The sequence below is a fragment of the Somniosus microcephalus genome, chromosome 5 (assembly GCF_052327205.1).
Source record: "Somniosus microcephalus isolate GS21.2 chromosome 5, FLI_Smic_1.0, whole genome shotgun sequence".
NCBI lineage: Eukaryota > Metazoa > Chordata > Chondrichthyes > Squaliformes > Somniosidae > Somniosus > Somniosus microcephalus.
Window position 1 is genome coordinate 10,378,508 of NC_140991.1, and position 26,377 is coordinate 10,404,884.

The window sequence follows — 26,377 nt, forward strand, 5'->3', positions numbered from 1 at the left end:
GGGGGAGAGAGCGCGAGAGAGACTGGGGGGGAGAGAGAGCGCGAGAGAGAGACTGGGGGGAGAGAGCGCGAGAGAGACTGGGGGGGAGAGAGCGCGAGAGAGACTGGGGGGGAGAGAGCGCGAGAGAGACTGGGGGGGAGAGAGCGCGAGAGAGACTGGGGGGGAGGAGAGCGCGAGAGAGACTGGGGGGGAAGAGAGCGCGAGAGAGACTGGGGGGGAGAGAGCGCGAGAGAGACTGGGGGGGAGAGAGCGCGAGAGAGACTGGGGGGGAGAGAGCGCGAGAGAGACTGGGGGGGAGAGAGCGCGAGAGAGGACTGGGGGGGAGAGAGCGCGAGAGAGACTGGGGGGGGAGAGAGCGCGAGAGAGACTGGGGGGGAGAGAGCGCGAGAGAGACTGGGGGGGAGAGAGCGCGAGAGAGACTGGGGGGGAGAGAGCGCGAGAGAGACTGGGGGGGAGAGAGCGCGAGAGAGACTGGGGGGGAGAGAGCGCGAGAGAGACTGGGGGGGAGAGAGCGCGAGAGAGACTGGGGGGGGAGAGCGCGAGAGAGACTGGGGGGGGAGAGCGCGAGAGAGACTGGGGGGGGAGAGCGCGAGAGAGACTGGGGGGGGAGAGCGCGAGAGAGACTGGGGGGGAGAGCGCGAGAGAGACTGGGGGGGGAGAGCGCGAGAGAGACTGGGGGGGAGAGCGCGAGAGAGACTGGGGGGGAGAGCGCGAGAGAGACTGGGGGGGAGAGCGCGAGAGAGACTGGGGGGGAGAGCGCGAGAGAGACTGGGGGGGAGAGAGCGCGAGAGAGACTGGGGGGGGAGAGCGCGAGAGAGACTGGGGGGGAGAGCGCGAGAGAGACTGGGGGGGAGAGCGCGAGAGAGACTGGGGGGAGAGAGCGCGAGAGAGACTGGGGGGGAGAGAGCGCGAGAGAGACTGGGGGGCGAGAGCGCGAGAGAGACTGGGGGGGGGAGAGCGAGAGAGACTGGGGGGGAGAGAGCGCGCGAGAGAGACTGGGGGGGAGAGAGCGCGAGAGAGACTGCGGGGGGAGAGAGCGCGAGAGAGACTGCGGGGGGAGAGAGCGCGAGAGAGACTGGGGGGGAGAGAGCGCGAGAGAGACGGGGGGGGAGAGAGCGCGAGAGAGACTGGGGGGGGAGAGAGCGCGAGAGAGACTGGGGGGGGAGAGAGCGCGAGAGAGACTGGGGGGGAGAGAGCGCGAGAGAGACTGGGGGGAGAGAGCGAGAGACGAGCGCGAGAGAGACTGGGGGGGGAGAGAGCGCGAGAGAGACTGGGGGGGAGAGAGCGCGAGAGAGACTGGGGGGGGAGAGAGCGCGAGAGAGACTGGGGGGGAGAGAGCGCGAGAGAGACTGGGGGGGAGAGAGCGCGAGAGAGACTGGGGGGGAGAGAGCGCGAGAGAGACTGGGGGGGAGAGAGCGCGAGAGAGACTGGGGGGGAGAGAGCGCGAGAGAGACTGGGGGGGAGAGAGCGCGAGAGAGACTGGGGGGGGGAGAGAGCGCGAGAGAGACTGGGGGGGGAGAGAGCGCGAGAGAGACTGGGGGGGAGAGAGCGCGAGAGAGACTGGGGGGGAGAGAGCGCGAGAGAGACTGGGGGGGGAGAGAGCGCGAGAGAGACTGGGGGGGAGAGAGCGCGAGAGAGACTGGGGGGGGAGAGAGCGCGAGAGAGACTGGGGGGGAGAGAGCGCGAGAGAGACTGGGGGGGAGAGAGCGCGAGAGAGACTGGGGGGGGAGAGAGCGCGAGAGAGACTGGGGGGGAGAGAGCGCGAGAGAGACTGGGGGGGAGAGAGCGCGAGAGAGACTGGGGGGGAGAGAGCGCGAGAGAGACTGGGGGGGAGAGAGCGCGAGAGAGACTGGGGGGGAGAGAGCGCGAGAGAGACTGGGGGGGGAGAGAGCGCGAGAGAGACTGGGGGGGAGAGAGCGCGAGAGAGACTGGGGGGGAGAGAGCGCGAGAGAGACTGGGGGGGAGAGAGCGCGAGAGAGACTGGGGGGGGCGAGAGCGCGAGAGAGACTGGGGGGGAGAGAGCGCGAGAGAGACTGGGGGGGAGAGAGCGCGAGAGAGACTGGGGGGGAGAGAGCGCGGAGAGAGACTGGGGGGGAGAGAGCGCGAGAGAGACTGGGGGGGAGAGAGCGCGAGAGAGACTGGGGGGGAGAGAGCGCGAGAGAGACTGGGGGGGAGAGAGCGCGAGAGAGACTGGGGGGGAGAGAGCGCGAGAGAGACTGGGGGGGAGAGAGCGCGAGAGAGACTGGGGGGGGAGAGAGCGCGAGAGAGACTGGGGGGGGAGAGAGCGCGAGAGAGACTGGGGGGGAGAGAGAGCGCGAGAGAGACTGGGGGGGGAGAGAGCGCGAGAGAGACTGGGGGGGGAGAGAGCGCGAGAGAGACTGGGGGGGAGAGAGAGCGCGAGAGGAGACTGGGGGGGAGAGAGCGCGAGAGAGACTGGGGGGGAGAGAGCGCGAGAGACGGGGGGAGAGAGAGCGCGAGAGAGACACAGAGAGACTAGGGGAGAGAGCGCGAGCGAGCCGGGGGGGGGGGGGGGGTGGGAAAGAGAGCGAGCGCCAGAGAGCGAGTAGCTTTACACAAACATGCAACCATGCTGTTGAGGATGGGGTGGACTTGTCGGAGTTACAATTTTTTTAAAAAGTCAATAAAAATATAAGACGTTTAGGAAGAGAACCAAAAAAGGGGAAAAACAGAAACCCTTTTATTTTGTCTGTCGTTCTATAGTCCGAACAAGTCCCAGGAATAACGTAAATATAGATTTCCTCTTAATCATTTAGTGGAGTGTTAATAGAAACACGAGTTATGTAATGATGTGTAAAACCTGCAGGAAACTACTTTAGAAGAAACCACTATTTGCTTAAACTGATAATGTACAATTTTGATTTGGTATCAATGTTTGAAATAGATTAAAAATTGAGTGTGTTTTTCTGCACTTGTGAATAAGGGCTGCATTTCTGGCATGTTCCAAGGGGGGGGGGCGGTGGTGCTGGTTCAAGACGACCATGTTTATTAATGGAAGTGATTGAAGTTGGAAATACCCGTTTATGTTCAATTCTTTTTAACACTGTGAACTAAAGAACTGCAGCCCTTTATATTTGCTGGGTGTCTGGTTGCAATGTGATTAATATTCTAATTACTTCTGTGGTCGTCCAGCACGTCAGCGCCGTAGGAAAGCCACTGCTTCTGCTACTCCTGCAGCCACTGCTATAGTGACATGAGGGATGGGCTAATACGTTGAGAAGTTTAAAATTACTAGTTGCACAAATAGATTTGCCTCTTTCAGCTCACCTTGGGTTTTTGGATTGTTTGTCGATGCAGAACCGTGTGACTGAGTGACGTTTCTGAAATGTTAATGCATTATTATGCAGTTCTTTTATATCCCAGTCATTTCTGACAAGTAATTTTTTTTTTAAAAATAGAGTTTGTATCCATAACCTGCAGCAAACATGCAGGTGCAGCAAGCAGTTAGGAAGGATGTGAGTACAGGAGCAAGGATGCCTTACTACAGTTATACAGGGCCTTGGTGAGACCCACACCTGGAGTACTGGGTGCAGTTTGGTCTCCTTACCTAAGAAAGGATATACTTGCCATAGAGGGAGTGCAGCGAAGGTTCACCAGACTGATTCCTGGGATGGCAGGACTGTCGTATGAGGAGAGATTGGGTCGACCAGGCCTGTATTCACTAGAGTTTAGAAGAATGAGAGGGGCTCTCATTGAAACGTATAAAATTCTGACAGGGCTAGACAGACAGGATGCAGGGAGGATGTTCCCGATGGCCGGGGAGTCCAGAACCAGGGGTCACAGTCTAAGGATAAAGGGGGTAGGACATTTCGGACTGAGATGAGGAGAAATTTCTTCACCCAAAGAGTGGTGAACCTGTGGAATTCTCTACCACAGAAGGCTGTGGAGGCCAAGTCATTGAATATATTTAAGAAGGAGATAGACAGATTTCTAGACACAGAAACATAGAAGATAGGAGCAGGCCATTCGGCCCCTCGAGCCTGTTCCGCCATTCAATGCGATCATGGCTGATCATCCAAATTCAGTACCCAGTCCCTGCTTTCTCCCCATATCCCTTTAGCCTTAAGAAATATATCTAACTCCTTCTTGAATATATTTAATGAATTGGCCTCAACTGCCTTCTGTGGTAGAGAATTCCACAGGTTCACCACTCTCTGGGTGAAGAAATTCCTCATCTCTGTCCTAAATGGCTTACCCCTTATCTTTAGACTGTGACCCCTGGTTCTGGACTCCCCCATCATCGGGAACAGCCTTCCTGCATCTAGTCTGTCTAGTCCTGTTAGAATTTTATAAGTTCCCCTCTCATTCTTCTAAAGGCATCAAGGGGTCTGGGGAGAGAGCGGGAATATGGTATTGAGATAGAGGATCAGCCATAATCATATTGAATGGCGGAGCAGGCTCGAAGGGCCGAATGGCCGACTCCTGCTCCTTTTTTTCTATGTGACGAACTAAAAGCTTCTAATTAATTCTACCGTAAACAAACCTGCAGAATAGGCATGTAAATGACAAATGAATTTCAATATAGATAAGTGTGAGGTGGTGCATTTTGGAAGGAGGAATAAGGAGGCGACCCACTCCTTGGAAAATAAGAGTCTAAATGGAGTAGAGGTGCAAAGGGATCCCGGGGTATAGATTCACAAATCATTAAAAGTAACGACACAGGTTAAGAAAGAGACAAAAGTGCAAATAAATTACTGGGGCTCATTTCTGGAGGAATAGAATTCAAAAGCAGTGAAGTGATGTTAAACCTGTGTCGAACCTTGTCCGACGACTGTCTCATGATTTGAGACGGTGGGGTGGCAATATGGCATTACTGTAGATATGCTTTTAAGTGGTTGTTGCTGTTGTAAAATTTGCCCACGGGCGGAGTGGTCGCACTCAAAGGAGTTGGTGGCCCGCTCGGTACAAAAAATATTACAGGGAACGTTGCCCATCTCCCCCGTGCTCGCTGACCCACATTGGCTCCCAGTCCAGCAACAACTCAAATTTCAAATTCACATCCTCGTTTTCAAATCCCTCCATGGTCTCGCCCCTCCCTATCTCTGTGATCTCCTCCAGCCCCACAACAACCCCCTCCGAGATATCTGCGCTCCTCCAATTCTGGCCTCTTGCGCATCCTCGATTTCCTTTACTCCACCATGGGTGGCCGTGCCTTCTGTCCAGGCCCTCAAGAGGGTATATGGTGTCTGCAGTCCTGCGGTGAATTCTCATTAAGGTTTGGGCAGAAAGGGTTTTATTTTGACATAGACCCAAGTAGAAAAGGTAAACTATATCAAGTTTTAAGGTCCAAGATCTGATTCTCCTTTGCTTTATTTGGTAAAGGACCACTCTTTTGTTGTCTGTCCAAATACATGTTCATTCCCTCCAGATTAATTCCCTCCCTAAATCTTCCTGCCTCTCTCTCTTCCTTTAAGACACTCTTTAAAACCTACCTCTTTGTCACCTGTCCTAATAGCTCATGTGGCTCGGTGTCAAATTTTGTTTGATAATCGCTCCTCTGCAGCGCCTTGGGGCGTTTTACTACATTGAAGGTGCTATATAAATACAGGTTGTTGTTGAGCCCAACAGATTCGGCCACTTACTTATCGAAGGGTAGTGGGTAGGTGAGGAGACAGGAAATGACGGCCGGCATGTTCTGGGAAGCCAGGAGAGAGACAGTCTGCATGACGGAGGCCTTCACCTGATCCTGCGTGATTGAATGCAGACGGATGTGCAACACCTCCAGCACCTCCGACACCTGCAATAAAATACAATCAACATCAACGGACACAGAGTGAGCAATGGGGACTGGTCAAACCTGCTCTGCCCAGGCTGTGCGCCACTGCCCGACACACACACACACACACACAAACACACATTCTCATGATGTGGGCGTTGCTGGCAAGGCCGGCATTTATTGCCCATCCCTAGTTGCCCTGAGGTGGTGGTGCTGGGCATTCTTCCAGAACCGCTGCAGTCCGTGTGGCATTTTTCACTTCAGTGCTGTACTGAGGGAGCGCCGCACTGTCGGAGGGGCAGTACTGAGGGAGCGCTGCACTGTCGGAGGGGCAGTACTGAGGGAGCGCTGAACTGTCGGAGGGGCAGTACTGAGGGAGCGTTGCACTGTCGGAGGGGCTGTACTGAGGGAGCGCCGCACTGTCGGAGGGGCAGTACTGAGGGAGCGCCGCACTGTCGGAGGGGCAGTACTGAGGGAGCGCCGCACTGTCGGAGGGGCAGTACTGAGGGAGCGTTGCACTGTCGGAGGGGCAGTACTGAGGGAGCGCTGCACTGTCGGAGGGGCAGTACGGAGGAAGCACTGCACTGTCGGAGGGGCAGTACTGAGGGAGCGCTGCACTGTCGGAGGGGCAGTACTGAGGGAGCGCAGCACTGTTGGGAGGGGCAGTACTGAGGGAGCGCCGCACTGTCGGAGGGGCAGTACTGAGGGAGTGCTGCACTGTCGGAGGGGCAGTACGGAGGGAGCGCTGCACTGTCGGAGGGGCAGTACGGAGGGAGCGCCGCACTGTCGGAGGGGCAGTACTGAGGGAGCGCCGCACTGTCGGAGGGGCAGTACTGAGGGAGCGCCGCACTGTCGGAGGGGCAGTACTGAGGGAGTGCTACACTGTCGGAGGGGCAGTACTGAGGGAGCGTTGCACTGTCGGAGGGGCAGTACTGAGGGAGCGCTGCACTGTCGGAGGGGCAGTACTGAGGGAGCGTTGCACTGTCGGAGGGGCAGTACTGAGGGAGCGCTGCACTGTCGGAGGGGCAGTACTGAGGGAGCGCCGCACTGTCGGAGGGGCAGTACTGAGGGAGCGCCGCACTGTCGGAGGGGCAGTACTGAGGGAGCGCTGCACTGTCGGAGCGGAGGTGCTGTCTTTCGGATGAGACGTTAAACCGAGGCCCCGTCTGCCCCATCAGGTGGATGTAAAAGATCCCATGGCACTATTTCGAAGAGGAGCAGGGGAGTTCTCCCCGGTGTCCTGGGACAATATTTATCCCTCAACTAACATAACAAAAACAGATAATCTGGGTCATTATCACATTGCTGTTTGTGGGAGCTTGCTGTGCGCAAATTGACTGCTGCGTTCCCTATATTACAACAGTGACCACACTCCAAAAAAGTACTTCATTGGCTGTAAAGCGCTTTGGGGCATTACATAAAAACAAGTCCTTTCTTTCCAAGTTTCCAAAATAGCCTCATCCTGCCCCACCCCCCCCCCCCCCCCAATCTGCTGATTGAAAGTTAAAACAAAGGATTAGAATGGAACTGATATTATATCATGAGAAGCAGTGGAGATGACGGTAAATAGGACACCTGCTGATTTCAGCCGGTCAGCAGGTGGCAATGTTCAGCCACGGAGAATTGGTCCAACAGCACCACCTGCTGTCTGGAAGATAATGCTGCAGGAACAAGAACTGAGATTCTAACTACAAATCAACAGGAGCAGAGCGAGCAATTATAATCACGCTCATCACCTCTCTCAGACACGTCCCAAAAAGCCGCAGTTCATTATTTCGAAGCGCAGGCGCTGTTGTTTTGAAAGCAAGCGCGGCAGCCATTTTGAGACGGGAGAATTTATAACGGGGAATGAGGAAATGGCAGAGAAATTAAATAAATACTTGGTTTCTGTCTTCACGGAGGAAGACACAAAAAAAAAAACAGAAATTCGAGAAAATCAATGGTGTGACGAGAATGAGGAACTTAAAGAAATTATTAGTAAAAAAACAGTACAGGTAGACTACCCTTTATCCGAACTTCCAAAAACCGAAACCCTCTAAAAACCGAAGGTTTTTTCGTTCAGCGTAAGTCGTGCGCACGACATGACCAGAGTGGCACACGATTTACGCTGAGCAGGGCAGAGGGTCACTGAGTTCCCTCCTGGGTAGGAGATTGCAGGCCGAGCCGGGCAGTGTGAAGGAGATACCGGGAGAGTGAACCCAACAATACAGCGGCCCGTCCGATAGCTGCAGCGGCCCGTCCGATATTCTTTTCTCCCCCCCCGACCCCCCGACCCCCCGCCGACCCCCACCCTTTCGGATAAGGGATAGTGTATCCTTTATCCGCACTTCCGAAAACCGAAATCCTCTGAAAAGCGAAAGTGTTTTCGTTCAGCGTAAGTCGTGCGCACGACCCCGACCCCCACCCCCGACCCCGACCCCCGCCAAATTTCCCAGTCTTATAAAATACCTTCCGAAATCCGAAATTTTCCGTAAACCGAAACACGGCTGGTCCCGAGGTTTTCGGATAAAGGATAGTCTACCTGTACTAGCAAAATTAGTGGGACTAAAAGTCGACAAATCCCAAGGACCGGATGGCCTACATCCTAGGGTTTTGAAAGAGGTGGCCATTGGAATAGTGGACGCATTGGTTGTCATCTTCCAAAATTCTATAGATTCTGGAACGGTTCCTGCAGATTGGAGGATAGCAAATGTAACCCCGCTATTTAAGAAAGGAGGGAGAGAGAAAACGGGGAACTACAGACCTGTTAGCCTCACATCAGTAGTTGGGAAAATGCTGGAATCTATTATAAAGGATGCAATAACTGGGCACTTAGAAACTAATAGTAAGATTGGGCAGAGTCAGCATGGATTTATGAAAGGGAAATCCTGTTTGACAAACCTATTGGAGTTCTTTGAGGATGTAACTAGTGGAGGAGACAAAGGGGAACCGGTAGATGTGGTGTATTTGGATTTTCAGAAGGCCTTCGATAAGTTCCCACACAAGAGGTTGGTGAACAAAATTAGGGCACATGGAATTGGTGGTAATATACTAGCATGGATTGAGAATTGGTTAACAGACAGAAAACAAAGAGTAGGGATAAATGGGTCTTTTTCAGGATGGCAGGCTGTGACTAGTGGGGTACCCGCAAGGATTGGTGCTTGGGCCCCAGCTATTCACAATCTATATCAATGATTTGGATGAGGGGACTAAATGTAACATTTCCAAATTTGCTGATGATACAAAGCTAGGTGGCAGTGTCAGTTGTGAAGAGGATGTGAAGAGGCTTCAAGGGATCTCGACAGGCTCAGTGAGTGGGTGAGAACATGGCAGATGGAATATAATGTGGATAATTGTGAAGTTATCCACTTTGGTAGAAAAAACAGAAAGGCAGAGTATTTCCTAAATGGTAAAAGATTGGGGAATGCAGATGCTCAAAGGGACCTGGGTGTCCTTGTACATGAGTCACTGAAAGTGAATGTGCAGGTGCAGCAAGCCATTAGGAAGGCAACTGGTATGCTGGCCTTCATTACAAGAGGATTTGAGTACAGGAGTAAAGAAGTCTTACTCCAATTATATAGGGCCTTGGTGAGACCACACCTGGAGTACTGTGTACAGTTTTGGTCTCCTTACCTAAGGAAGGATATACTTGCCATAGAGGGAGTGCAACGAAGGTTCACGAGATTGATTCCTGGGATGGCGGGACTGTCGTATGAGAAGAGATTGAGTAAACTAGGCCTGTATTCTCTTGAATTCAGAAGAATGATCTCATTGAAGCATACAAAATGATTACAGGACTTGATAGGGGAGAATGTTTCCCTTGGCTGGGGAGTCTAGAACCAGGGGCCACAGCCTCAGGATAAAGGGTAGGCCATTCAGGACTGAGATGAGAAGACATTTCTTCACACAGAGGGTGGTGAATCTTTGGAATTCTCTACCCCAGAGGGCTGTGGAGGCTCAGTCATTGGGCATATTCAAGACAGAAGTCGATAGATTTCTGACTAGTAAGGGCATCAAGGGATATGGCGATAGGGCCGGTGAATGGAGTTGAGGCAGAAGATCAGCCATGATCTCATTGAATGGCGGAGCAGGCTCGAATGGCCTACTCCTGCTCCTATTTCTTCTGTTATGTTTGTAAAGAGCAAGATCCCACAAACTGCAATGAGACGTGCTCAATATTGACCAGGACACCAGAGAAACGCCCCTGGCTCCTCTTCTGAATCGTGCCGTGGGTTCTTTTACGTCCTCCTGAATAGGCACCTGAAAGACGGCACCCCCGAGACTGATTCAACCAATCCAGGGGTAAACAATTCTGAGACAGAAGGTGGTGAGGCAGCAGAACGCAGAAAGTCATAAAAACCAAAGAAAAACGGGACATTTAAAAGGGAGTAAGAGGACAGAGAACGTTTAGGAATTGGAATTGATGAGGCAGAACTGTCCTGGATGAGGATAAGGCGGAGGAGTTTCAAAGGCCTCCCGTCTCTGTACCAGTCCGACTCCCACGTAATGGGCTGCAACTGCATTGGAGATCATTGCTCTTCCTAACCTGGGTAACGGGTGGTGGGACTGGACTAGCAAGCCAGAGCTCGTGAACATTCAGGGAAGGGAAGCTGCCTCTCTGACCTGCCAGGCCTACTCGTGACTCCAGTCCCACACCATCTGCTTGACTCAACGCCCAGCCCAGCCATTACAGATCGGCATTAAATCCAGACACACCCACATCTGGAGAAGAAAGAAACATTTTGTGTCCCACAACCTCACCAATCTGGTTCCCTGGACCCTGCTCCCTCGCTAACCTGGTTACTTGCTGCCCTGGTCACTAACCCGGTCACTGGTTGGCCCCGGTCACTAACCCGGTTACTGGTTGGCCCGGTCACTAACCCGGTTACTGGTTGGCCCGGTCACTAACCCGGTTACTGGTTGGCCCGGTCACTAACCCGGTCACTGGTTGGCCCCAGTCACTAACCCGGTCACTGGTTGGCCCGGTCACTAACCCGGTTACTGGTTGGCCCCGGTCACTAACCCGGTTACTGGTTGGCCCGGTCACTAACCCGGTTACTGGTTGGCCCGGTCACTAACCCGGTTACTGGTTGGCCCCGGTCACTAACCCGGTTACTGGTTGGCCCCGGTCACTAACCCGGTTACTGGTTGGCCCAGTCACTAACCCGGTTACTGGTTGGCCCCGGTCACTAACCCGGTTACTGGTTGGCCCCGGTCACTAACCCGGTCACTGGTTGGCCCCAGTCACTAACCCGGTCACTGGTTGGCCCGGTCACTAACCCGGTCACTGGTTGGCCCCGGTCACTAACCCGGTCACTGGTTGGCCCCGGTCACTAACCCGGTTACTGGTTGGCCCCGGTCACTAACCCGGTCACTGGTTGGCCCCGGTCACTGGTTGGCCCCGGTCACTGGTTGGCCCCGGTCACTGGTTGGCCCCGGTCACTAACCCGGTCACTGGTTGGCCCGGTCACTAACCCGGTTACTGGTTGGCCCCGGTCACTAACCCGGTCACTGGTTGGCCCCGGTCACTAACCCGGTCACTGGTTGGCCCCGGTCACTAACCCGGTTACTGGTTGGCCCCGGTCACTAACCCGGTTACTGGTTGGCCCCGGTCACTAACCCGGTTACTGGTTGGCCCCGGTCACTAACCCGGTTACTGGTCGGCCCCGGTCACTAACCCGGTTACTGGTCGGCCCCGGTCACTAACCCGGTTACTGGTCGGCCCCGGTCACTAACCCGGTTACTGGTCGGCCCCGGTCACTAACCCGGTTACTGGTCGGCCCTGGTCACTAACCCGGTTACTGGTCGGCCCCGGTCACTAACCCGGTTACTGGTTACCCCTTTCGATAAGGTCCCGCATAAGAGATTAGCGTGCAAAATTAAGGCACGTGGGATTGGGGGCAAGGTATTGACTTGGATAGAGAACTGGTTGGCGGACAGAAAGCAAAGAGTAGGAATAAACGGGTCTTTTTCCGAGTGGCAGGCAGTGACTAGTGGGGTACCGCAAGGATCGGTCCTCGGACCCCAGCTGTTCACAATATATATTAATGATCTGGACGAGGGAACTAGATGTAATATCTCCAAATTTGCAGACAACACAAAGCTGGGTGGGAGGGTAAGCTGAGAGGAGGATGTCATGAAACTCCAGTACGATTTGGACAGATCGGGTGATTGGGCAGAAACATGGCAAATGCACTATAATGTGGATAAATGTGAGGTTATCCACTTTGGTGGCAAAAACAGGAAGGCAGATTATTATCTGAATGGCCATAGATTGGGAGAAGGGGAAGTGCAACGAGACCTGGGTGTTCTTGTGCACCAGTCGCTGAAGGTAAGCATGCAGGTGCAGCAGGCGGTTAAGAAGGCAAATGGTATGTTGGCCTTCGTAGCAAGAGGGTTCGAGTACAGGAACAAGGATGTCTTGCTACAGTTGTACAGGGCCTTGGTGAGACCGCACCTTGAGTATTGTGTGCAGTTTTGGTCGCCTTACCTGAGGAAGGATGTTCTTGCCATGGAAGGAGTGCAGCGAAGATTCACCAGGCTGATACCTGGGATGGCAGGAGTGACGTATGAGGAGAGATTGTGTCGATTGGGCTGATACTCACTGGAGTTTAGAAGATTGAGGGGGGATCTCATCGAAACCTATAAATTTCTGTCAGGCCTGGACAGACTAGATGCTGGAAGGATGTTTCTGATGGCCGGGGAGTCCAGAACCAGGGGTCACAGTCTAAGGATAAGGAGTAGGACATTTAGGACTGAAATGAGGAGGAATTTCTTCACCCAGAGAGTGGTGAACCTGTGGAATTCTCTGCCACAGAGGGCGGTGGAGGCTAGTTCATTAAATATATTCAAGAAAGAGTTGGATATATTTCTTGAGGCTAAAGGGATCAAGGGATATGGGGAGAAGGCAGGGACAGGGTACTGAAATTGGATGATCAGCCATGATCTCATTGAATGGCGGAGCAGGCTCGAGGGGCCGAATGGCCTACTCCTGCTATCTTCTATGTTTCTGTGTTTCTATGTCACTAACCTGGTCCCCGAGGCTGGTCCCACGCATCCTGATGAGAGTGTTGATGACGACGGAGGCTGCGCTGGAGCAGTGAGTGTGAGGGTCGGCCAGACCCTCGAACAGCATGAAGAGCAGAGTGTGGAGCTGGTCCTGGGGGACGCACTTGGAGATCACCTGAAACAAACCACAGCCGGCAGCACCGTTAGACAAACCCCGGAGTGGCGCGAGGGGGGGGGGGGGGCGCGAGGGGGGGGCGCGCGAGGGGGGGCGCGCGAGGGGGGGCGCGGCGCGAGGAGGGGGGAGGGGGGGGAGGGAGCGGCATCAGGTCCATTTTCTTTCCCTTCCATGGCACTCTGACCCCGAGGTGCTGATTAAAGCCATTACTGCGAGCGAACCCACCGTCCCACCTCAATCTCTCCCCCGCTCCACCTCCTCAAACCCCGGCTCACCTGCCCGATCTCGGAACACGTGCGGAACAGGAGCTGGCCGTCCGATTGGTCTAGCCCACTGCCGACAGTTTTCAGCCGCTCCAACGCCTCGTCCCTGTGATCATGAGCAAAACCTGCCGATTGAGAGGAGAATGAAAAACACGGCACCATCCCCGCCCGCTCCCGGCACCCGAGTCCCGCCCCGCCCCTCCCCAAGCCCCACTGTCCCGTCTGTCGCACCCCGGGACACTCACCTGCATACCGCAGCTGGATGGCGAGGAGCGTGTAGAGACTCTCCACGGCATTCCGCCGCACCGTCACCAGAGGGTCTGTGCACCGGGGTACCAGGCGACCAATCAGGGCCCCCAGGTTGTGGAAGGAAATCATGGTCTGGGGGGGGTTGGGAGGGAGAGGAGAAAGAAAGAAAGTTCATCAAACTACAAAACAAATGGGCTCAATAACTGCATTCTGTGTCAGCCGTGCCTCACTGGGAATCAAAGTAATGGCTTCAAGGCCCACTCCAGACTGACACTCCACTGCAGTACTGAGGGAGCGCCGCACTGTCGGAGGGGCAGTACTGAGGGAACGCTGCACTGTCGGAGGGGCAGTACTGAGGGAGCGCTGCACTGTCGGAGGGGCAGTGCTGAGGAAGCGCTGCACTGTCGGAGGGGCAGTACTGTGGGAGTGCTGCACTGTCGGAGGGGCAGTACTGAGGGAGTGCTGCACTGTCGGAGGGGCAGTACTGAGGGAGCGCTGCACTGTCGGAGGGGCAGTACTGAGGGAGCGCTGCACTGTCAGAGGGGCAGTACTGAGGGAGTGCTGCACTGTCAGAGGGTCAGTACTGAGTGAGTGCAGCACTGTCGGAGGGGCAGTACTGAGGGAACGTTGCACTGTCCCATCAAACACTCCCAGGGCAGGTACAGCACGGGGTTAGATACAGAGTAAAGCTGCCTCTACACTGTCCCATCAACCACTCCCAGGGCAGGTACAGCACGGGTTAGATGCAGAGTAAAGCTCCCTTTACACTCTCCCATCAAACACTCCCAGGGCAGGTACAGCACGGGTTAGATACAGAGTAAAGCTCCCTCTACACTGTCCCATCAAACACTCCCAGGGCAGGTACCGCACGGGATAGATACAGAGTAAAGCTTCCTCTACACTGTCCCATCAAACACTCCCAGGGCACGTACAACACGGGTCAGATACAGAGTAAAGCTCCCTCTACACTGTCCCATCAAACACTCCCAGGGCAGGTACAGCACGGGTTAGATACAGAGTAAAGCTCCCTCTACACTGTCCCATCAAACACTCCCAGGGCAGGTACAGCTGCAGGTTAGATACAGAGTAAAGCTCCCTCTACACTGTCCCATCAAACACTCCCAGGGCAGGGGTTAGACGCAGTGTCGCGGGACAGCTTTCCATTTCCCATGGATGCATTCTGTGAGGGAGAAGTTCTGCTGATGTGGAGTTCAGGCGGTTTGTGTGCTGTCGGCCCAGGTTTGTTGGTTAAGTGTTAAACCTCAGCTCATGTAGAACGTTTATGGGCAGTGTAGAGAGCACAGGAACAGGAGTGGGCCATTTAGCCCCTCAAGCCTGTTCCGCAAGCGGATATAGTCATCCCGTCCATCTAGGATTGATCTGAAGCCCAGTGCCAGCGGTGATGGACAGGGTCTGCGAGATTGATACCCAGAACCGTGTCTGGAGCTTCTCTTTAAGGTGCGAGTGGGTTTCGAGGTTTGACCGAGAAACGAAATGTTGGACCTTGACAAGTGGACACTTTGACCCCACGATGTCAGCGAGCCGATCTGTAACTTACCCGAACATGGAGCTTCTCCAGGTAAAATGCCAACAGCTTCGAGGTAATGACCATCGCCCGCTCCCGCTCCCAGTCCTTGTTCGACGTTATCCAACCTTCTATATGCTGCAGAGAGAGAAAGAGAGGCAGGGAGGCAGGGCGGGCGAGAGGGAGGCAGGGCGGGCGAGAGGGAGGCAGGGCGGGCGAGAGGGAGGCAGGGCGGGCGAGAGGGAGGCAGGGAGGGCGAGAGGGAGGCAGGGAGGTCGAGAGGGAGGCAGGGAGGGCGAGAGGGATAAAGACAGAGAAAGAAAGAAAGGAGTGTGTTTGTGTGCAGGAGGGATTGAAAGAAAGATTAGTTCATGGGGATAATAATATCCAGAGAGCGCAAGGGCCCTTTAGCCTCTCCACCCCATCGCACCCACTGCCCCTGTCTGATTATTATATCACACTCTCGTCCAGCCCAATAACTGAGCATTCGGAAACGGGATTGAGCCATGTCCAGGAACAGGATTCCCAGTTAGTCTTTGCCCTGCCGGTTTACTGGGGTACTGGCCCACCGGAGACCTCAGACTCGAGCCCTGCTGCCTACGGCCCACGTGGACCGGCAGCCTATTCAGAGATACGGAGGTTACAACATGGAAACAGGCCATTCGGCCCAACCAGTCCGTGCCGGCATTTCCGGGAGGAAGTAGATCCCAGTTACATTGACCTGCCCGGTTCCCCTGTCTTCTGTTGTAAGGGGGTTGGAGTACAAGACGAAGGAAATCTTGGTTGAATTATATTGTGGGGCTTTAGTGAGACTACACCTGGAGTGCGGTGTACAGTTTTGGTCTCCTTACCTAAGGAAGGATGTACTTACACAACGCAATAATGGTTCACTAGATTGATTTCTGGGATGAGAGGGCTGTCCTATGATGAGATTGTGTAGAATGGGAGTTTAGAAGAATGAGAGGTGATCTCAGTGAAACATACAAGATTCTGAGGGGGATTGACAGGGTAGATGCTGAGAGGTTGTTTTCCCCTGGCTGGAGAGTCTAGAACTAGGGGGCACCGTCTCAGGATAAGGGGTCGGCCGTTTAGGACTGAGGTGAGGAGGAATTTCTTCACTCAGAGGGTGGCGAATCTTTGGAATTCTCTACCCCAGAGGGCTGTGGATGCTCAGTCGTCGAGTATATTCAAGGCTGAGATCGAGAGATTTTTGGACTCTCGGGGAATCGAGGGATATGGAGATCGGGCGGGAAAGTGGAGTTGAGGTCGATGATCAGCCATGATCTTATTGAATGGCGGAGCAGGCTCGAGGGGCCGTGTGGCCTAATCCTGCTTATGTTCCCATACTCATATCTTCAACCCCTTAAACGTCCTCCTCCTAGCACAGGCACGATGGGCCGAACGGCCTCCTTCTGTGCTGTAACAGTTTATGATTCACTCCACACTTGAGCATTGACAGCTTTTGCCTCAAGCACTAACCCTGGGAGTGAATTCCACAGCCTAAGACTCGCTGTGTGAAGAAGTGTCTCCTGCCCTCTGTTCCAAATCTCTAACGTTTAATAATGAATACTGAGTCTGCTGGGCAGGAGGAGAATATTCAGTCCAGCGCTCCTGGGTTTCTGCGCCTTCCTTCATTACTGCTGCTGAGCTCCACGACCCGACCCCATCCTCACCTTAAACACCGCCTGAAGTCCTTCGGGAGTCAGGTCCTGGAAGAGGATTTGTTTCAAGAGGTCCTGCAGTGCGGTCAGTGTCTCAGTGTAGAGGACCTGGGAACAAAACCAACACGGGTCAGCCGTCACCCTCCGGCCCGCTCTCACGCCCTCAGGGTCAGGCAGTGCTATCCCTAGTCTCAAAAACATCACAACGACTAGATTAATTCAATTCAATTCAATTCAAGTCGCTTTCTTGGCATGACAAGTTACATCTTATGTTGCCAAAGCATCGAAAAACATTTATGGTTGAACACATAAACACAGATCTATCCATAGTGTATAAACAGATATATCCCTGAGTGTATAAATATACATTCATATAATTTGTATATACTCTATTCTTAGATTTACTGGTTGTCCCTCTGTTTATGGCAAGCTGTAACATAGTGTGCCACTAAGGTTACACAATTTCTCTCTTCCCCTAGTAGGTATGGGAGTTTTTGGTCATCATTCAAATTTCTGAATTCGCGGTACTGACCCTCCGACAGTGCAGCGCTCCCTCAGTACTGCCCCTCCGACAGTGCAGCGCTCCCTCAGTACTGTCTCTCCAACAGTGCAGTGCTTCCTCAGTACTGCCCCTCCGGCAGTGCAGCGCTCCCTCCGTACTGCCCCTCCGACAGTGCAGTGCTCCTTCAGTACTGTCCTCCGGCAGTGCAGCGCTCCCTCAGTACTGCCCCTCCGACAGTGCAGCACTCCCTCAGTACTGCCCCTCCGACAGTGCAGCGCTCCCTTAGTACTGCCCCTCCGACAGTGCGGCACTCCCTTAGTACTGCACTGGGAGTGTCGGCCTGGATTTTATGCTCAAGTCTCTGGAGTGGGCCTTGAACCCACGAGTTTCTGACAGAGGTGAGAGAGCTCCCCAGTGAGCCATGGCCGACACTCAAGGCCCCAGTTACACTGCTATGGTGGGATCAGAGCTGGTGATTACCAGTCAGATCCTGATTTCTACTGAGTTCAGCTGCCAAGTGTAAACCAGGGAAGGCGCCACCGGCAGAGCCACAACACCCGACTGGTCCAATATCCCCCGGCCAGTCCAGCACACTGTTGGATCAGGAAGCACCTGAGCACCACTCCCAGCCTGGACTGAGTTAGCTGAGGGTGGAGCCTCAGTGTCCCCCTGGGCTACGGAACGGGGCGGGGTGCTAGCGAAGAGGGAGAGTCCTCATTACAGCTCTGACCACTACGCTCTGATCCCGTTACCCCACCCCCGTGCTGGCTGGGTGTGGGGACATCAGCAAGGCCAGTTCAAGCTCGACGGTGTAGCCCCCATGGTCGAACAGCCTGCCAAGACTCACCGTCCATGCTCACGTATGAAGAAAAGACACTTGGACGTGGTGGCAGTGCGGCGCCCATGAAAAGCGGACCCTAAGTACATGGGCGAAGCCTGGTGCCATCTTCATCATCAGTGAATAGCTTCACTGTATCTGGGTTAGATACAGAGTAAAGCTCCCTCTACACTATCCCATCAAACACTCCCAGGGCAGGTACAGCACGGGTTAGATACAGAGTAAAGCTCGCTCCACACTGTCCCATCAAACACTCCCAGGGCAGGTACAGCACGGGTTAGATACAGAGTAAAGCTCCCGCTACACTGTCCCATCAAACACTCCCAGGGCAGGTACAGCACGGGTTAGATACAGAGTAAAGCTCCCTCTACACTGTCCCCATCAAACACTCCCAGGGCAGGTACAGCACGGGTTAGATACAGAGTAAAGCTCCCTCTACACTGTCCCATCAAACACTCCCAGGGCAGGTACAGCATGGGTTAGATACAGAGTAATGCTCCCTCTGCACTGTCCCCATCAAACACGCCCAGGGCAGGTACAGCACGGGTTAGATACAGAGTAAAGCTCCCTCTACACTGTCCCATCAAACACTCCCAGGGCAGGTACAGCACGGGTTAGATACAGAGTAAAGCTCCCTCTACACTGTCCCATCAAACCCTCCCAGGGCAGGTACAGCACAGGTTAGATACAGAGTAAAGCTCCCTCTACACTGTCCCATCAAACACTCCCAGGGCAGGTACAGCACGGGTTAGATACAGAATAAAGTTCCCTCTACACTGTCCCATCAAACCCTCCCAGGGCAGGTACAGCACGGGTTAGATACAGAGTAAAGCTCCCTCTACACTGTCCCATCAAACACTCCCAGGGCAGGTACAGCACAGGTTAGATACAGAGTAAAGCTCCCTCTACACTGTCCCATCAAACACTCCCAGGGCAGGTACAGCACGGGTTAGATACAGAGTAAAGCTCCCTCTACACTGTCCCCATCAAACACTCCCAGGGCAGGTACAGCACGGGTTAGATACAGAGTAAAGCTCCCTCTACACTGTCCCATCAAACACTCCCAGGGCAGTTACAGCATGGGTTAGATACAGAGTAAAGCTCCCTCTGCACTGTCCCCATCAAACACTCCCAGGGCAGGTACAGCACGGGTTAGATACAGAGTAAAGCTCCCTCTACACTGTCCCATCAAACACTCCCAGGGCAGGTACAGCACGGGTTAGATACAGAGTAAAGCTCCCTCTACACTGTCCCATCAAACACTCCCAGGGCAGGTACAGCACGGGTTAGGTACAGAGTAAAGCTCCCTCTACACTGTCCCATCAAACACTCCCAGGGCAGATACAGCACGGGTTAGATACAGAGTAAAGCTCCCAATAATACAATACAATACAATACAAATCGCTTTATTGGCATGATAAGGTACATCTTATGTTGCCAAAGCATCAAAATACATTTATGGTTGAACACATAAACGCGGTTCCATTCATACAGTGTATAAACAGGTATATCCCTGAGTTTATAAATATATTTTCGCCTTGTTTATATATACTCTTGTCTTAGTTTACTGGTTGTCCCTCTGTTCATGGCAAGCTGTAACATAGTGTGCCGCCAGTGTTACACAGCTTCTCTCCTCCCCCAGTAGGAATGGGAGTTTTTGGTTGTCAGTCAGATTTCTGAATTCAGGGCATATTTGTGAGAATTTTTGATAGAAATTCTCTCTGATGCCCTGATATTTTCCACAGGCTGTGAGGAAGTGCATCTCTGTCTCAACTACTCCCTGACTGCAGTGAGAGCATATCCTGTCTTCTCTTGGCAGCCTGGTCTGCCTGTGTCTGCCTTTTTCGATCGCTAGGCTATGTTCGCTAAGTCTGTACCTTGTCAAGGTTCTTCTCAGTTTGTTATCCTTTACCATGGTCAGGTAATCAGCTATGTTGTATTGTCTGTTTAGGGCCAAGTAGCAATTGAGTTTGCTTTGGGTTTTTGTTGTTTCTGCCCAATATGACAGATATTTTTCCTTTTGCTTAGCGACGATTGTGTTGGGTCGAATTCTTTGTGTTACCCTGTCACTGTCCTGGGGCTGGTTATTGTTAGTATTGTTATTAGTTACTTTATTGAGTCCCAGGACTAGTTGACTGAGGGTATTCTTCTTTATGGTCAGCTCTTGGCATTTCAGGGCGTCGTAGTGATAGCATTGGGGGTTGCTCATTTGTAGGTGATTCCAAAATTTGGTGGCTCTTTTTTGGATAGTGATTATTAATGGGTATTGGCCTAGTTCCGCCCTGCATGCGTTGTTTACTGTTTTCCTTTGAGTCCGGAGGATACTTTTACAGAATTCCGCATGTAGGATCTCAATTGGGTGTTTGTCCCATTTTGCAAAATCTTGTTGTGTTAGTGGTCCCCAGACCTCACTGCCATAGAGTGCAATTGGTTCAATTACTGATTTGAAAATTTTGAGCCAAATGCTAATTGGGATTTCTATTTGGATTGATTTTTTGATGGCATAGAAAGCCCTTCTTGCTTTCTCTTTCAGTTCATTCACAGCCAGTTTGAAGTTTCCCGTAGAACTGATTTTTAAGCCCAAGTATGTGTAGTGAGTGGTTTGTTCAATTTTGGTTGTTCCTACTGTGAAATTTATTGTGGGTCCATGTTGTTTGGATCTTTGCTGGAACACAAGGACTTTGGTTTTTTGGGGATTTATTGTCAGGGCCCAAGTCTGGCAGTACGACTCCAGCAGGTCCAGGTTCTGCTGTAGACCCTCCTTAGTTGGTGACAGCAGAACCAGGTCGTCGGCATAGAGGAGGAATTTAACCTTGGATTCATATAGGGTGAGGCCGGGTGCTGTAGATTGTTCAAGTAGTTTTGCCAATCCATTAATGTAAATATTAAAGAGTGTCGGTGAGATTGGCGAGCCCTGCGTCACCCCCCGCCCCTGTGGGAAGTATTTTGTTTGTTTGTCTCCAATTTTAACTGCACATTTATTGTTTGTATACATTGATTTAATTACATCATATGTTTTACCTCCTACCCCGCTTTCGATAAGTTTCAGGAATAAACCGTCATGCCAGATGGAGTCGAAAGCCTTCTGGAAATCTACAAAGCATGCGTAGATTTTGCTTTTGTTATGGTGAACGTGTTTGTCAATTAGGGTCTGTAGGGTGAAGATATGATCGGATGTTCTATAGTTTGGCAGGAATCCAATTTGGCTTTTACTCAAGACATTGTGCTCCTCAAGGAAGTTTATAAGTCTTTTGTTTATGATGCTACAGAATACCTTCCCCAGGTTACTGTTTACACAGATGCCTCGATAGTTGTTTGGGTCGATTTTGTCCCCACTTTTGTATATGGGTGTTATGAGTCCTTTGTTCCAGATGTCAGGGAAATAACCGACACTCAGAACCAAGTTGAAGAGTTTTAGGATAGCCAGTTTCAGTTTGTCGTCTGCGTGTTTAATCATCTCGTTTAGTATGCCGTCTGTCCCGCAAGCTTTTCCTGGTCGCAGGTCCTTGAGTTTTTCAAGAAGTTCTTTTTCTGTTATTATGGCGTCTAGCGGGTTTTGGTTATCTTTTATGGCCATTTCAAGCTTTTCAAGTTTTTTGCGTATTTGGTGTTGCTCTGGTCCTAGTGTGTTTTTCTGGTATAATTTTTCAAAGTGGTTTACCCATGTGTCCCCATTTTGAATGGACAAATCGTCGTGTTGTTTTTTGTGTAGTGTTTTCAAGTTGTCCCAGAAACAATTCGACTCAATGGATTCCTCCATGGAGCTGAGTGTATTCTTAATAAATTGCTCTTTTTTGGTCCTGAGTGTGTTTCTGTATTGTGTTAGCGTCTGACAATAAGTAAGGCGTAATTCCTCGTTTTCTGGATGTCTGTGTTTTTGGTTTGATAGTTTTCTAAGTTTTTTCCTCATGTTATGGCAATCATGGTCAAACCATTTTTCATAGTTTTTTGTTTTGGGTTTGTTCTTGCGAGCTTTCAAGTTTGCATTTGTTGCCAAATTATCAAAAATATTGTTTAGTTTACTAACTGCCCGGTTTACGCCTTCTTTATTGTGAGTGTATATGTTATCCAGAAAGGTGTCTAAGAGAGCTTGAGTTGATGCATTGCTAATTGTTTTCTGGTATTTTTCCGTGTCGTTTTTGGCCCATCTGTACGATTTTTTGGTGTTGTACAGTTTACTGGGTTGTGTTTCTATGTTGTTTGTTTCTGTCTTTTTGAGAAACATAGTAATTTGACTGTGATCTGACAGTGTTGTTTGTGGTTTGACTGTGAATGCTCTGAAAGAGGATGGGTCCAAGTCTGTAATCATATAGTCTACTGTGCTGCAGCCAAGAGGTGAGCAGTAGGTCGATCTTCCTAGGAGGTCCCTCTACACTGTCCTATCAAACACTCCCAGGGCAGGTACAGCATGGGTTAGATACAGAGTAAAGCTCCCTCTACACTGTCCCATCAAACACTCCCAGGGCAGGTACAGCACGGGTTAGATGCAGAGTAAAGCTCCCTCTACACTGTCCCATCAAACACTCCCAGGGCAGGTACAGCACGGGTTAGATACAGAGTAAAGCTCCCTCTACACTGTCCCATCAGACACTCCCAGGGCAGGTACAGCACAGGTTAGATACAGAGTAAAGCTACCTCTACACTGTCCCATCAGACACTCCCAGGGCAGGTACAGCACAGGTTAGATACAGAATAAAGCTCCCTCTACACTGTCCCATCAAACACTCCCAGGACAGGTACAGCACGGGTTAGATACAGAGTAAAGCTCCCTCTGCACTGTCCCATCAGACACTCCCAGGGCAGGTACAGCACAGGTTAGATACAGAATAAAGCTCCCTCTACACTGTCCCATCAAACACTCCCAGGACAGGTACAGCACGGGTTAGATACAGAGTAAAGCTCCCTCTACACTGTCCCATCAAACACTCCCAGGGCAGGTACAGCACGAAAGAAAACTCCCTTTAACCCAGGCACCAGAGGTCAAAGGCCAGTATCGAGCCCACTCCACCGTGCGCGCCGACACAAACACTCAACCTCGCTCATTACCTCTCTCTCCTTCACGTCCGCACTGGTCTCGTCCTTGCCCTTCTCCATCACGAGGTGCGGTAATCCTAACACGCTGTCGAGGCAGGTTTTGATCAGATCGAACATGTCCGTCTCGTTCAGGAGAGGATCCAGCTTCCTGCCGCCCAGGTCAAGGAGAATCGGCCCGACAGTGGAACAGGAACCTTACTGCCCACCACCCCCCCCCTCCCACCATCCCAGGAACAGGACACCCCCCCAGAACAGGAACCCACCCCCCGCCCAGAGCGAGAGAGGTGAGCATTCGTTCTGAAGCCCCCCGTCTCCCGCGGGACAGGGGACTGTTTGAGCCCGGAGAGTGAGGGTCAGACGGTTGTCCCGGGGGTCAGGGAACGGAAGGGATGATCCGATTTCATCCCAGAACCGGAGGGGGAGTCTCCGCGTCCCCAGAACCGGAGGGGGAGTCTCCGCGTCCCCAGAACCGGAGGGGGAGTCTCCGCGTCCCCAGAACCGGAGGGGGAGTCTCCGCGTCCCCAGAACCGGAGGGGGAGTCTCCGCGTCCCCAGAACCGGAGGGGGAGTCTCCGCGTCCCCAGAACCGGAGGGGGAGTCTCCGCGTTCCCAGAACCGGAGGGGGAGTCTCCGCGTTCCCAGAACCAGAGGGGGGAGTCTCCACGTTCCCAGAACCGGAGGGGGAGTCGCCACATTCCCAGAACCGGAGGGGAAGTCGCCACATTCCCAGAACCGGAGGGGGAGTCGCCACATTCCCAGAACCGGAGGGGGAGTCGCCACATTCCCAGAACCGGAGGGGTGTGGGGTGCCCTCTGTGCCACACTCCGGAGTTGGGCCTTACGGGCAGGGGAGCAGCCACGTGGAGACTGACTCTGGACGCAGCACTGCAGCGATTTGGGAGCAGACTGGGAGACGGCGGAGAGGAAGGGGCGATGGAAGCCAGTCAGAGACCTGAAACCCCGCACATCATTCCGGGCCGTTAGACTGGACACTGCAGAGCAGCTGATCCTGCCCAGAAGGCAAGTGCAGACAGCGGGGACGCCTCACCCCATCAGCTGTTGTCCTACGGACCAAGTCAGTCGCAGGGCTCAGAGTAACAGTCTCTCCCCCCGCCCCCCCATCACCCAAAACCCATCGTCCCCACAGGCCATATCCCAGCGCAGAAACCAGGAGTTTTCCCCACTCACTGTTCTTGCCATGGAAGGAGTGCAGCGAAGATTCACCAAGCTGATACCTGGGATGGCAGGAGAGTGGTGAACCTGTGGAATTCTCTACCAATTAATTAATCAAGAAGGAGTTGGATATATTTCTTAAGGCTAAAGGGATCAAGCGATATGGGGAGAAGGCAGGGACAGGGTACTGAATTTGGATGATCAGCCATGATCGCATTGAATGGCGGAGCAGGCTCAAGGGGCCGAATGGCCTACTCCTGCTCCTATCTTCTATGTCTATGTTTCACCAATCCGGGCAGGCTTCAAATCCAAGCCCCATTCACAGAGCCAGCTATTGGATTTCAAAGCAAGGGATCGGCATCGTGCACTGGCTCGGGATCAGTTGGGTTTCACACCCACCCCTCCTCTCCCCGGACTGGTTCGAAAGGATACAACAGGTGAGTGCAGGTGTGCATGGCGTGCTGTCTGATGGGCGTTCTCAGGACATCCATCGGTTCCGACTTCATCAAATCCTGCATTGCAAACAATCGGGGGAAAAGATTAAAGTACCAGGAGGCGACTGACCAACGAGAAACCAGTACCAAGTCCAGCTTGTACTGTACAGCACACGGCCTAGCACCGTGTTAGCCTGACCTTACAGATTGGAGGGTGGCAAATGTAACCCCACTATTTAAAAAAGGGAGAGAAAAACAGGGAACTACAGACCGGTTAGCCTAACATCAGTAGTAGGGAAAATGCTAGAGTCTATTATAAAGGATGTGATAACAGGACACTTAGAAAATATCAACAGGATTAGACAAAGTCGACATGGATTTATGAAAGGGAAATCGTGTTTGACAAACCTACTGGAGTGTTTTTGAGGATGTAACTGGTAGAATAGATAAGGGAGAACCAGTGAATGTGGTGTATTTGGATTTTCAGAAGGCCTTTGATAAAGTCCCAATAAGAGGTTAGTGTGCAAAATCAAAGCACATGGGATTGGGGGTAATACACTGGCATGGATTGAAAATTGGTTAACAGACAGGAAACGGAGAGTAGGAATAAATGGGTCTTTTTTGGGGCGGCAGGCGGTGACTAGTGGGGTACCGCAGGGATCAATGCTTGGGCCCCAGCTATTCACAATATATATCAATGATTTGGATGAGGGAACCAAATGTAATATTTCCAAGTTTGCTGACGACATGAAACTAGGTGGGGTTGTGAGGAGGATGCAAAGAGGCTTCAAGGCGATTTAGACAAGTTGAGTGAGTGGGCAAATACATGGCAGATGCAGTATAACGTGGATAAATGTGAAGTTATCCACTTCGGTAGGAAAAACAGAAAGGCAGAGTATTATTTAAATGGTGGTAGATTGGGAAATGCTGATGTACAAAGGGACCTGGGTGTCCTTGTACACCAGTCACTGAAAGCAAACATGCAGGTGCAGCAAGCAGTTAGGAAGGCAAATGGTATGTTGGCCTTCATTGCAAGAGGATTTGAGTTCAGGGGCAAGGATGTCTTACTACAGTTATACAGGGCCTTGGTGAGACCCACACCTGGAGTAGTGTGTGCAGTTTTGGTCTCCTTACCTAAGAAAGGATATACAGGAAACTTTCTGGTATCCGGCACCGACGGGACCGAGCTGGTGCCGTTAGATCAAAACTGCCGTAGAAACCAGTGCTAATGTTAAAACATACGGAGCTCAGAGCTCCGTGTGAAGCAACAAACCCTGTTGCTTAGCAACAGCTTCAAAACAGTCGGCGCAGCTTGCAAGCATCTAGCAGAAGCTGTTGCTTAGCTACAGAGGCGCTTGCAGAGCCAGGACTGGAGAAAAGAAAAAAAATTATCTGAACCGACTCCTGAATTTTGCCGGTAGATAGAGCCTCCGGATAAACGAAAGTTTCCTGTACTTGCCATAGAGGGAGTGCAGCGAAGGTTCACCAGACTGATTCCTGGGATGGCAGGACTGTCGTATGAGGAGAGATTGGGTCGACTAGACCTGTATTCACTAGAGTTTAGAAGAATGAGAGGGGATCTCATTGAAACGTATACAATTCTGACGGCTAGACAGACTGGATGCAGGGAGGATGTTTCCCCTGGCTGGGGGGTCTAGAACGAGGGGTCACAGTCTCAAGATACGGGGTAGGACATTTAGGACTGAGATGAGGAGAAATTTCTTCACTCAGAGGGTGGTGAACCTGTGGAATTCTCTACCACAGAAGGCTGTGGAGGCCAAGTCAATGAATATATTTAAGAAGG

At 52.4% G+C, this 26,377-nt stretch overlaps 1 protein-coding gene across 2 annotated transcripts in view; it reads right to left on the minus strand.

The window, feature by feature from the left end:
* Window positions 1–5,161: 5,161 nt before the first annotated feature.
* The window catches only part of LOC147116874 (maestro heat-like repeat-containing protein family member 1), a 65,181-nt gene continuing 43,965 nt past the window's right edge, over window positions 5,162–26,377 (minus strand). The window contains exons 16-23 of one of the 2 annotated variants that reach the window (XM_085987297.1): window positions 24,572–24,651; window positions 22,981–23,116; window positions 16,607–16,702; window positions 14,967–15,071; window positions 13,405–13,540; window positions 13,172–13,284; window positions 12,744–12,896; window positions 5,162–5,755 (exon numbers count right to left, since the gene is read on the minus strand). In XM_085987297.1, coding sequence (XP_085843423.1) covers window positions 5,597–5,755; window positions 12,744–12,896; window positions 13,172–13,284; window positions 13,405–13,540; window positions 14,967–15,071; window positions 16,607–16,702; window positions 22,981–23,116; window positions 24,572–24,651 — 978 coding nt within the window. In that variant the 3' untranslated portion in view covers window positions 5,162–5,596. The remainder of the gene's footprint in view (window positions 5,756–12,743; window positions 12,897–13,171; window positions 13,285–13,404; window positions 13,541–14,966; window positions 15,072–16,606; window positions 16,703–22,980; window positions 23,117–24,571; window positions 24,652–26,377) is intronic. The other variant, XM_085987298.1, reaches the window with a different exon arrangement.